Source organism: Myripristis murdjan, chromosome 8 (assembly GCF_902150065.1).
Source record: "Myripristis murdjan chromosome 8, fMyrMur1.1, whole genome shotgun sequence".
Lineage (NCBI taxonomy): Eukaryota > Metazoa > Chordata > Actinopteri > Holocentriformes > Holocentridae > Myripristis > Myripristis murdjan.
This window is the reverse complement of record NC_043987.1, coordinates 5,216,009-5,229,285: the sequence shown is the minus strand read 5'-3', so window position 1 is coordinate 5,229,285 and position 13,277 is coordinate 5,216,009. Positions and strand designations below refer to the sequence as shown.

Genomic DNA, 13,277 nt, shown 5'->3' with positions numbered 1-13,277 from the left:
TCTCAAAAAGCCTGGGTAAACTTTGAGACTCACATCTGTTGAAATTCCCACTACCTGCATTTACATCTAGATTACATTTTGATACAAAATTATTTACATTTACAGTTTTATTCACCGAGTATAGCCGAACTTTAAGATATAATGGCCTTTTAAAAATACCTCCAAAGAATATATGTGAACAAATTTTATGTCTTTTGGGGAATACTAGGGAATTAAATGGGAATGTGCAAACTCAAAAAAGTTTCAGAGAGTTGTTTAATGCAGAGATAGTGATGCTTTTCACTGTGTAGCCATCACTACTGGGTGCATGAAAAGAAGCACTAAAGATTCTTGTGAATGTTGTACCAAATTACAGTCTGACTGGAATAGCAGGCCAGTTTCCAAAAAAAAAAAAAAAAAAAAAAAAAGGAAATTCAGTCTTTGTTAGGCTACAAGGGATGCTCATGCTAATCAGGGCAGTGACCAAAATTTGGCTAAGCGTAAAAAGATGTTCTGCTGTGTTTCGTACGGAAAAAGGAAATAAGGAATGAAAGAAGGATGTGTCTCCAGAAGGGTGGGCGGAGGAGAAATGAGAGGGAGTGAATGTGGATGGGAAGGCAGTCAAACACCGCTGGGCCCTGTGAAGCTGTCAGTTTAGTGAACACACACAAATATACGGTGAAACGTGATTATTCAAACAAACATCGGCGGTTTCAAATTGCATTTCTGTACTCTCTCAACGAGCAGAGAGCTGCTGAGTCTGACCCTGCCTGGTGAACGCAGCAGAGGTGGTTTTGTACCGACAGCAGCATGAGCCTGACCTCCTTCACTGGGCCCACACTGTGGTAGTAGTTCAAGACTGCAGTCCTCCTGTCTGCCTGTCTAACTGACTGTCTCCCTGTTTAACAGCAGCCTGAGGTCTCTACTGTACTGTCTGGCTAAAACACCTGGAATCTGAGATCAAAAATCATCTTTTGAATGTATAAGCTGTGTATTAGAGCAATATTGTGTGTACTTCTCGCCCCGACTGTGTGCTCAGCTCCAGATGATTTACCCATCTGAGTCTCTGAGTTTCCTAAGTAAAAAAAAAAAAAAAAAAAAAAAAAACATTATGCACAACAGTGGTTGTACTGACTTGTTTTGGAGCAAAGTGCGTTAATGTGCTTTTGGGAACCATGGAGCAGATAATCCTGTCAATATGGACAAAGTTGGCTCGCTCAAGTTTCGAAATTTTTTTTGCACATGGAGATTTTGCGAAGTAGATCCCTATCTCCAGATCCTCGATTCAATACTCACCGCTCACCAGCGAGCACTGAAGTCATCCCAGTCACCTCTGTTTTAACAACACTGTGATAACACTGAGAGCATAGTAGGCCTTTTTCACCACTTCCATTTTTTACATGAAGTAGCAGGGTAAACAAAATGATGTCATCATGTAATGACATGAATCATCCTTAAGGTGCAGTTCATTCCAGTCGTTAGTCATGCCTGTGTTTACCCTGCCCCAAAATGGCTGCTGTGAAAACAGTCTCTTGGTATCTGGCTAACAGTAGCTTACATGCTGAAATACACTGCTATCTGCAGCTTAATGTGTTTGCTTGAAATCATATTCTGCAAAGTTGTTGCTTTTCTTCATTAGTCGCCCTGTTGGGTTATGATCTCCTCTAAACTCAGAGGTACCTATACTGCGCTCAGTGATGTTATGTAAAAGAGTAACAGTTGTGATTGGGTAATGTGAGTGTTGAATAGGTAGGAGCTACTTGGCAAAATCTCCATGATCCTCTTTTATTCACATGCCTAAAGATTTCGCGAGGCTCTTTTGCAAACAGCAATATCCGCATTAAAAGTGTTGTTTGTCCATATTGACTGGACGAGCGGCCCTCAGGTCCCCCAACGCCACTGTTTGTGTTGGTGTTGCAGAGCGCCACCTCTAGGTGTCTAAATGATGTTGTGGCAAATAGCCAACTGATGACTGATTTTTCGTAACCCATATCCCTGTTTTGTCCTGTCTCTGTCTCTGTCTGTCCACGTCTGTCTGTCTGTCTCTGTGTCTGTCTGTCCATCTGTCTGTCCGTCCTCAATCCAACTTCCTCCTTTGGTCTAAAATGTTTTACTTGGTTTGGGCTGTTTTTTTTTTTTGTTTAAATATTTCTTTGATTTATTTTTTATTTCATTTTTTTTTTTTTTTACTTTGTTTCATTTACAAATGCTTGTGACAAATGTAACAAATGGTTTACCTTTGCAATTTCTGATGCACAATGCTGTTAACTCATAACACCTCCCTGTTTGTCATGCAAATTTGCATTTCCTTTTCATAAACCAACATGTCATACTTTTCATTCACTTGTCGATCAATAACATTACAACCGCTTGCATTATTTTCCTTGTACTAACACAACCCTCGCTGTTCCACCGCTATCACCATCACCATCACCATCACCATGACGACCATGTCGGTACCACCTTCATGACTCGCTCTAACCTGTGTGTGTGTCTTCTCCGCGTAGCCACGGGCTATGAGAAGTCACGCAGCCTCAATAACATCTCGGGCATGACGGGCGCCCCGCTGCGTCTCACCCCCATCACCAACTCCACCTTCGAGCCCTTCGAGCCACCGGGACTCAGGCGATGCCACTCGCCCATCCCCTCCATCTTGTAGCATCACAAGCGCCCTCCCACCCTCACGTAACCCGGGAAATGACCGAGAAACGAGAACAACAACAGCAGCAGCAGCAACAGCAGTGACAAAAATACAAAAAGAATCTCTTCTGTGAAAGAGAAGCACCAAAAGAACCAACCGAATCAACACGGACAGTGTGTCTTGAAGGCATTTTATTCATCCCAGCACTTCTGTCATTCAGTCACCATTGCGTACGTCTTTCTAATGATAATGACCATGATGAATACGAGTTATTCCAGCTGTAGGCACTAAAGGGTGCTGTTCTGTCAGAAGAGCGTCCTGCTAAGTAAACGCAATATAGAGAAACCTTGCTGACTTAGCCCAGATAGTTGCTTAGGCGTAACAAACCGTACTTGCTTTCTGTAGTACACCCAAGTATAACACACAAACACACACACACACACAGAAAAACACACACCTGCCTTACTAACAGGGACTGAGTCTAGGTTAATAGTTAGACTGATATGATAGTTAAGTTAGTTTCCCTCCCTGTGCTACTTCTTGCCTGTGTATCAACTGCACTTGCACTTCGATGCTTCAAGAGTGATACTTAAGAGTAGGTATAAGAGACTTCTTTGTAATACACATTAAGCCTCAAAAAGCATAGCTTGTCTCACGCACACACACACGCGCACACACATACACGAATGCAAACACATACTGTACGCTCCAACCGCAGCTTGCATGTTCTTACTCATGAAACTCAAAAAGAGAAAACGCGTAACGTGTACCTACACATAGAAGAGTAAAGAAAAGGTTAGTTTTTTACACTTATAAATGAAAAGCATATCTTTGAAAAGGAAATATCCAAAACTGTAGCACCTCTGCACCTTTAAAAATGAAGAGCCATGTAGACCGTAGACGATAGGTAGGATCCCCCCCCCCCCTTTTTGATGTCGCTCATGTCATTGTTTTAAAGTCTCTCTGACACACAAACGTCCTTGCACACACGCTCACATGCTCCGACATTTCTCTTCTCAGTGTGTCCCTTTAGATATGCATACAGGGAGAGGGGAGAGAGGGAGGTACGTCACATTTAACTTAACCTCCATAATTCATTATCATTATTGATCTTGTAGCAGTGTATAAAGGCGTCCCCTCCTCCTCTTTCTCCTCCTTCCTCCTCAGGCTTCAGTGTTAAACAACAGACTCTGCTAACCTGCAGACTCTGAAGACATCAGCAAGCGCTTTACTAACAGCTACAACAAAGAATTAAGCCCTAGAAATAAAAGTATAGCAAACCAGCTGCAGGAATTCTTGAGGAAACACTATTTTTATAACTTGGATAGTTGTGAAATAAGCGTTAAAATGTCTGGATGTTAGTGGTTCTCTGTTAGGGGCCGTAAGGCATTATGGGATGTTGAGAAACAGTTTGTCCAATCAGGGCTGTCCAATGAGGAGTTAGCAGAGGGCAGCTTGCTGCTGCTAGGCCACCATCGCAGCGCTCCCGTGCAGGCGCATGACCCTCCTGTAATCTTAGCGGATGAGAGCAGCTCTTGAAAAATAAAAAAAAAAAAAAAGAAAGAAAGAAAACCCCATAGGCCAACACACATATTGTTCCCTGCCGTGAACTTTGACCTCCCCCAAACCTCCAATGTCTAGATGTCGCCGTGGAAACAGGACAGCTCAAGTGTGGCACGCTAAGTTTTACCACGTTACAGCTCCGCGTCGCCTCTTCATCCTCTTTCATGTTCATTCTCGATCTGCAGCTGAGCTGCAACGTCTAAAGAGCAGCTTCATCCTTAAGGCTGACGTGATCACCTCTTTTCACGTTTCTTCATCGGGGCAGGGTTTTATTTCATTCTTACAGTTTAAGGGAATAAGGTGCTTTGTGTTCTTTGAGTCCCCATGAAATGAACTTCCATCACTTTTTACCTCCTGGAAACCGCGTATTTTTGATGGTCCGTCCATCAAAAATACGCCATCCGTGATGACCCACAGGATTATACTACTGAATCAAAGATGGTGGATAAAAACAAAGACAGTGAACTACAGTGATCCATCTCATCCACCCCACCCACTGTTGCTGCAGTGGACCCATTAGTGGTTGTTGAGCTAACTTTAATGATACCATATAACATTAGTTCATTAACACTAACATTGCAGCAAACTAAACATTAACACACAGTGTAACATTAGTTCATTAACATTAACTGTGACATGTAACATTAACAAGGGACGTTAACGGTGCTGTAAACTGAATTTGAACAGTACACGTTAACATTCTGTGTGACATCAGTTCATTAATGTCAGCAGGACTGTAAACTAAACATTAACAGTACAGTCACTTCATTAACATTAACATTACCAAGTAACATTTGTTCATTACCATTTACGGTACTATAAACATTTACTGTACTGTGTAAAATTAGTTCATTAACGGTACCATAAACAAAACCTTAGCGTACCGTGTACCATTGATTCATTAACATTAACAGTACCAGGTAACATTAGTCCTTTAATGTTAACAATCCCGTGAACTATGCATTAACAGTATCATGCAACATTAGTTCAGTAATGTAAATGGAATTTCAACATTAGTTAATTAAAATTAAATCAATTATTTATTTATTCTTAACTTTGGTGGGATGGGAAGTAGGAAATCAATGAACGTTTGGCATTTTGACTTTGAGGCCGCCCTCACATGAGCCTCACACACGCCTCCTTTCAAGTTGTTAACTAAAACCCAGTTTTTCTCCCAGTAATTATTCATCACAGCAACATGATTTTTGCTCAGCATATGGACAGTCTGTCTCATATTGCCTGTAGATACAGCTGATAAAAATATTTCCCCTGGTACGTCACGTTTCTCACATTTTCCCACTGATGCTGATAGGTCACATCAACAACACTGTTCATACTGAACCTCATGGCTCGCTATACTAATGTGCTTGGTCTGTTGTATTTTAATCATGTCAAGAAGTAGACATAGCGTCCACTGTCTTTTACCGTCTTTTATCCATTATCTTTGAGTTATCCCTCCCTGCATTATAATCCCACCCCAATGTCCTTTTACAACAGGAAATCCGTAAAACCGAGGAAGTTAAATGTCATTTTGTAGGGACTTGTGATGATGTAAAACACTGACATTGCATCTCAGCTAGAGAGCGAGAGCTTTGGTTTTCTCCACCCCGCCATTCCCACCAATGCACTGCTCCTGTCATGAACTACTTGCACTGACTCCAAGGTGACTCAGCAGCCAATGCCAACATTTTTGGTTTTCTCCCTGTTGGCTTGTCTTTCCTTCCCTGTTTTTGACCCTTCTGAACTCCTCCCCTCCCTTCTTCCCCCTCCGTCCTTCCTCCTCTTTTTCCGTTTCGTCTCCTCTTCGCCTCGGCGGCGGCTCGGCTGGTCAGCAGGAGGAACCGTGAACGGCTACTGGAGCGACAGTCCGTGGTAGAAGAGACGGCAGCATCAACACGCCACCCGCTTCACTGGTAGAAGAGAAACAAACAGCAAAGACAACATACAAAAATAGAAATATGCAATGTAGATAAATATACTGCTGTATTTGCATAGATGTATTTCTGTTGAGATATGTTGTACTTGTGTATCTGCGGCACACGCGATGGGTGTGCTCACAGGTATGTGTGTGTGCATGTGTGTGAGTGTGTGTGTGTGTGTGTGTGTGGGTGAGTGTATGTGCGTGGACCTGCATCTACCTCTGTGCTAAGATGCATGTATGCCAACTCGGAAAATGCCTGCTTTCTTCCTTTCTTTCCATTGGCTAAAAGAAAGAAAGAAAGAAAGAAAGAAAGAAAGAAAGAAAGTGAAAAGTACAGATGAGAATGAGAGAGAGATAAAAAGGAAGATCTGTTTGATTCAATTTTTTTTTTTTTAATGTATATCATGAGCAATCAATATGTGACCAGTTGATGATGTAAGATCTCTCTGTATTTCAGCATTTTCAGATTTAAATTTTATTTTTTATTTTAATATCCTCTTGATTTTATGGATTCTGATTCCTCAAAAACAGCTGTGTTATTCTTATCATTTCTGAACCACCATTGTTGTACCTATCCTAATTATTGTAATTCTGTGTTGGGAGCTCTGCTTTGAGTCTTTTCTCCTCGTCTCTTGCTCTCGCCCTCCTTCTCCCCCCCCCATATGACAGCAGTATGGAAGCTGTTCCCTTTGATTTGCATTGGATTCCCCAAAATGACATACGAGCTTTTGAATTTTGTTTAGGCAGAACAATCGTCTCTTTCACACTAATGAAGCCCTCTTGATGGTGCAGAGGGACAAAAATAAAAGTTGAGACCACTCCAATTGTCTGCTCAACCTTGGGAAAAAAAGGGGAGGGGTTATAAAAAGTGTGCTTTTCAGAATAATTTCAGTTTTTTTATGTGCATCATGGGATAGTTGGGAGGTGAGAGCATCAAACGGAGAGAGCAGCTGAAAGTGGCTGAGATAAGGGGGGGAAATGTATGTATTCGTGTTTTGATGGGGTGGTGCTCAGATTGTCAGTCGTGCAGAGTTTCTCTGTTTCCTGCACAGATTCAGCCGTGCTCTCAGGTCTGGAGTCGGTTTCCGGTTTGTCTCCGTCCCGTTCAGGAGCCAAACTGAATCCCGACTCACTTGTGAATGAATCGTTTTGTAGTTTCATCCACTGGGTTTTTGAGTGTGGAATTCTGCTCGCAATCTGCTGTTCTGAGGGAACTTGTACTCGTTGAACTCACACACACACACACACACACACACTCCCACACACACACACACATATATATACTGCAGCCCCCTCTACCAAACCATCTTTCTGCCATTTCTGACTGTCTGGTCACCCACCTTCTTCTTCCTCTCCACATCCTCCGGTCCTCTCTCATCACCCAGCTGTCTGATTTTGTTTGTGTGTCCACGTTTCCTCAAAGACCGCTGCTGATTGGTCGCTTGTGTTTGATGTATATATGTAAAGTTTGCGTTGTAGACGAATCTGCATGGGTTTCCATTGCAAGCAATAAGGAAAATGACATGACAAGCTCCCCATATGTGAGGAGTCATGGTTTGATAAGATTTTAGTCTCAAGCTTAATGAATGTGTATATAACAATTAGACTCCTACTAAAAAGTGTGTATGACTGTGTGTGGGTTTATACACATGCATATGCACTGACAGCATGCAGGACAAAAAAATCTTCGCCTCTTTGGGTGCAAGAGGTGGGAGGGGCTGACATTATGCATGCCAAAATGCTATGATGCTATTGGTCGAAAGAGACCAGTTAGGTACTGTAACAGGGCGGGTGGGGGCGGGAAAGTTTATTTTTGCAGGATGGGGAGGGGTTACCTTTATAGTAGGTCTTGTATAGCTGCTTTCTTATTGATCTTGAGAGACTTATGAAAAGAGAAACTTATTAACAATCTTAGCTTATGATTTTGTTTTCTTTCTTTTGTTTCTCTTTTCACAGAGAACTGTTCTGAAAGCCCCGCGCTTATCAGATATATGCAAAAAGAAGCAGTAACTGTGAACTAACGCTAAGAAAAGAAATGACAAAAAAAAAAACAAACAAAAAACAAATCCAGCTTCTTCCATCATTGCCCTTCAATATGAATTCCTGCAGCAAGAATGTGATCCTTCTCCCAAGATGTTTCCTCACCAGTCATTGTTTTCATTTTTTTTTTGTGTGTCCACTTCTTCATCTTCTTACCCTCTTTCTCTCATGTCTTTTGTATCCCACCACATCAGTCATGTCAGCCTGTCATTTCTCCTGGCCTGTTGTGTCTTTGTCCCTGTGCATCCAAGAGAAGGATACCCGTGCAATGTGATACTGCACCAGTTTGACGCAGTCTTCCCTGAAAAAATCAGAATGACTTCAATCTTCAAGTTTTCTTGCAAATGAATGAATGGAGAACATCAACTCAATCCTGAATTTGAGCTTCTATCACTGGCCAAACGCCTTTTATTTTAAACCCCAAAACATCACTAAGTTGCATTCAGTCACTGGTGAGACATCGCATTGCAGAGGAGCCCTTCAAAAATCCAAATGAAAGGAGTTTTAATTCAATTTATGGTATTTGTAGCTTATGCTCTTTAGGTACTGCCCCTTATTCTCTTACCATTTCAGCCGTGTCCATCCATTTGCAACTCAGGTATCTCTTGCTCTGTCTCTCTTTCCGCCCGCTTGCCCCTCTGTGTGTGTTTTCTGATTTCCATGACTCCTTAAAAAAATGCTCTGTTGTGTACATATGAGGATGGGAGTAATCTGGGGAAAAAACAAACAAACTTCGCTTTCCTCTCCCTTTTGTGCCTGTTAATACCATGTCCTCTTTTTTGTCTCTCTCACCCTGAAAAATGCGATGTTTCTCCCTGTGTCCCGCTGTACTTCTTGTCTTCTCCTCTGAGGTGTTTCAGTCCATTGTTTTCCCACCTGCACTCAGTATCTGTACCCGCCCCCGCCTCCCCCTTTTGTGTGTGACCTTAAACACACCGTCCACCCACATGCAACATCATTCACGCCAAAAAGAAAAAAAAAAAAAAAAAAAAAAAAGGAAATGACTGATATGGGGAGACAGGAGCGCCAAAATATTGAAACATGTCCATACAATGGATTTCACCAAGGAAGAAGACAGGAATGGACATTTTTATGAAAGAGAAAGACTGAGAGACCTGAAGTGATGTGTTGTACATGGGTTGGAGGAGAGAGGTGTGCTGTTAAATTCTGTGTTTTGAGTGGATTGTCAACAAAGGAGCATCGGAGGGATAAGATGGAGGAGGCAAAGTTTGGGGAAGAAAGAAAAGAGTGTGGTGATGATGATGAGGAGGAGGAGGAGGAGGAGGAAAGAAGCGAATCGCTTCACCATGTAAGAATGTTGTTCTCGCTGTTGTTCCTGTCGCTTCCTGTGTTGTGTTCCCTCACCGTGCGTGGCTCTGTGTTCCCGTGACATTTTGTTTTTCGTTCTGTGTTTGTCGTGCCGTGTGGCTCGCTGTGTTTTCTTGTGTGTCATACCTTCTCTTCCATGTGGCCTTGGTGTCTACCACACCTGGGCTGAAGTAGTACTTGCAGATGCTTTCTGTGGTTTTGTTTCATCCTTCTCAGGTGCTGAGCAAGAGGGGTCTTCCACACCGTTTGTTCAGAAAATGGCAGCATTTGAAAGTCAATTCGGCTAAATTTTTGGATTGAAAACCAACCCACATTGTACCTGAACAGTGCCAAAGCTGATGGTTTAAGTGCGATGAAACAAATGCTGGGAATGATTTGCAACTAATATTTGACCCAGGTCTGGTCCGTACATGTGCAGGACACACCGACTGAGATGCTGCTGTCTCAGCTGTTGGTCTGTGATTTGGCCAAATCCTGGTTGGCTGCAGTCCTACGACTTCTCACCTCTGTTTTCAACTACAGTACGACCTTTGACCTCTTCACGATTTCTCATTGAGCTCGTGACCTCGATGTTTTCTGGCCTCATCAACTGTTCAATTAGCAGTCAAAAGGTTTTTCTCCATCAGAGGACTAAGCAGCCGCCAAGGACTGAAACCTGCAAATTGTATCAGTGTGTGTGTGTGTGGGCGTGTGTGTGTGTGTGTGCGTGTGTGTGCAAGAAGCCAGCCGTCAGTGTGTGAATAAATGAGAGACAGAGAGAAAAGTGCGTGTGTATCCTCTATATTTGGTGTACTTGCATGTCAGCTGGGCTGGATGAGCTTTGTGATGTAGTTTCTTTTGTTTGCTTTGGTGGTGTTTTCGGCCAATAATTTCCTTGCCTTGGTGTGTTAAGTTGCTTTAGCCTCCATCCGACCATTTCATATTGACTACAGTTTACATTAGGGACACTCACAGCCATTTTAGAAGTCTCACTTTCCACTTGTTCGCTACAGTTGTGCTGCACTGTTGCAGTATTTGGGAAATTGTGCAGTATCAGTGAGGGGAGGAGAGTTTTCTATAATGGCTGCCATATCTCATTTTAACATTTGAATTGGATGTAGGTCGAACATTTCATCACGGTTGAACATGTGAGGCCTCTTTGTCAAAAGCATCTCTGGAATCATTGATTTTTTGTTTGATGTCAAAGGAACACACACTGAGCTGTTGTGCAGACGGGTTGATTTGTCAGCATTGCTGTGCTGCACTGGGACGTTTCAGATCCGTGCGCAGAGTTTCCTGGGTTATAGTCCACATGTAACCTGGCACAGCCAAGTGCTCTTGCGAGTTCATTTTCCTTTAACTCACAAAACCATCTGGCCACCGTCCAACCAAAGTGTTTTTGAGCTTTCTATTGACTATCAGATGTTCTGCCTCTGAACTTGCACCCGACATGCTGAATGTGTGCCATTAGAACTGATGCCTGCAAAAAGAGAGAACCATCGATCTGTCCACTGCCAGCAAATGACTCGTTAACAAGAGTCAATGAGGAGCGCCCCTAACATTAGCTGGCCTAGCTACAGCTAGTCATCTTCATTGCGAGTGCTAGCCAGGTCTGTTCATCAAAAAACACTGTGCCATCGTGAGGACTACAGAGAAGGCTAGAATGAAGGTGAAAGTGCTTTCAAATAAAAATACCATCAGAGAAAGAGGTAGTTCATTTTTCACTGTGTTGTGCACCGTTTTGCTGAGATGTCATATTTCGGTCTCTTGGCAAACTCAGAGCTTTCAAATCTCTGTATTTCCGACTCAGAGTTCCAACTTATCTGGTGTTTGCACTTTTTCATGTAGGGAGTCCAATTTATCCGAGTTTCAAGTTCATTGGAGAGCTCCATTAGATTGGAAGCCACAAAACGGCCCAACCAATCAGCATCTTTTGAAGAACTTAGGTGATGGCGACAGCAAGAAGCTACAGTTCAGTGAATTGGAAAACAGGAAGAACAAGACCTCCATGGAGATTTTCCTTACAAAAATGGCAAGAATCATGTACCAACATGCTAATATGCATGCACTGTATGCTTATCAATATGATTACACGCTGGCATACCACGTTATATGTCATGTGGCTAATGATAGACATATGTTTGATGTCATCACCTGCTACATATTTTTGGAAAGGCCCATTGCTGCCATTTTTAGTCCTAAAGGTTTGAACCCAACAGCACCCACACTTGTGAACAGTGGAAACAATGGCTGTGCCAGGCTACTCCACGTGCATTATGTGGAATAACAAGTAACAAAGTAATACATTTGAATGGTTTTCTTACTGTATGGTGATTGGATTTAAGATGTTACTCGCCAGTGTGGTAAGTGTATTCCTTTGTTGCAACAAACGTGTCATTTTAGTCCAAACAGATGCTTTTGAGGAACTGAGCCCATGTAAACAGTGATTTACCCCATCTAGGTAAGGTGCTAGTCCATTTTCCGCTGAGGAAGTGGATATTGAAATAAATGGTCTGATTTGTTAAAATTTAAATTTGCTGTCATGATGGGTGGATCATTGTTTTACTTATTGTGTTTCCGATGTAGTGATTTATTCTCAAATGGGTAAAACTGGTGCCTACGAATTGCCCTCATATTCAGCCATCTCAGCAGCCAAACGCCAAAAATTATTTGACAACACAAGATGCCCTCGACCCCACCCCCCCGTCCCCCACTCTTAACAAAATTAGACTAAAGAAATTGGAACAAACAAAGAAAGAAAGGACACACTGATTTACCCCACGATCATCATCACTTAAGGTGTACAAATCAGCCCTGATTAACGGGGACGTGACTCCAACCTTGATCTGCACCAGACCTGACAACAGAATGACTGAATACAAGTAAAACTTTTTTTAAAATTGTTGATTGCTATTATAATAATGTTTCTCCTCATGAGGAATTTCCTTAAGCTTGGCAAACCTAAATCAGATGTTTGCCAAATAACACAGTTGAAGCCAATATCAATAATAATAAAAGCCTGATCTTATTAAATTACAACATATAGTATTAAATATTCGGTTCCATCTAAGCATCTTTCATGCTTTTCCATGGTCTGACACTTGAAGGTTGTGAGTCATTGCATCTTCAGTTGAAACTCCATTAACTTCTCTTCTCTCCTCTTTCTTCCCTCCAGTGTTGAGTTTCTAACATCCCCCTTTCTCTGCAAGAAGAGGAAAACAACAACAACAACAAAAAAAACCCCTGCTCATCCAGCGCACCCAACTGGATCTGCTGTAGAAAATGGGAGAGAGTGAGAGAGAGAGAGAAAAGAGAGAGAAAAAAGTAGAGACAAGAGACAAGAACCAGAGTTGAAGGAGAGATTCCGGTCTTTGCCACATCTTCTCTGCTTTTTTTCCAGCTTTACACTCAGTATCCTCCTTTTTTTCTGACTGAAAGGAAGTTAAGCAAGTCACTGTTTAATGCTCTGGCATTGACTTTCATCAGCGGCTACAGAACACATTCACGTGTGACCTTGTAGAGGAGAACCGAGAGAACACATAGGATTACATGTAAGCCATCTCAAACCAGTGGTGTGAAAACGTTTACACGCTGATTTCATTCCGCACTCGTAACTCCATCTGCAAAACAAAACGGCAGCACGGACGTTCCTCATGAAGCCAAAACGGCCTTATCTTCTGACTTTGCTTTGGAAGCCCCAGTGCTCGTTTGACATTTCCTTCCCTCTCGGCTGTCAGTTTTTTTCTTTAACCGTTTCAGTTTGAACAGGACAACACTGAAAACGTGGAAAATGCAACATCAAAGACAGAGCTCAGTGTTACATTT

General features: G+C 42.3%; 1 protein-coding gene across 1 annotated transcript in view; it reads left to right on the top strand.

Moving 5' to 3' along the window:
- The window catches only part of LOC115363046 (potassium voltage-gated channel subfamily C member 1-like), a 45,811-nt gene extending 33,122 nt beyond the window's left edge, over window positions 1–12,689 (top strand). The window contains exon 5 of the mRNA XM_030057120.1: window positions 12,628–12,689. Coding sequence (XP_029912980.1) covers window positions 12,628–12,641 — 14 coding nt within the window. The 3' untranslated portion in view covers window positions 12,642–12,689. The remainder of the gene's footprint in view (window positions 1–12,627) is intronic.
- The last annotated feature ends 588 nt before the right edge of the window (window positions 12,690–13,277 follow it).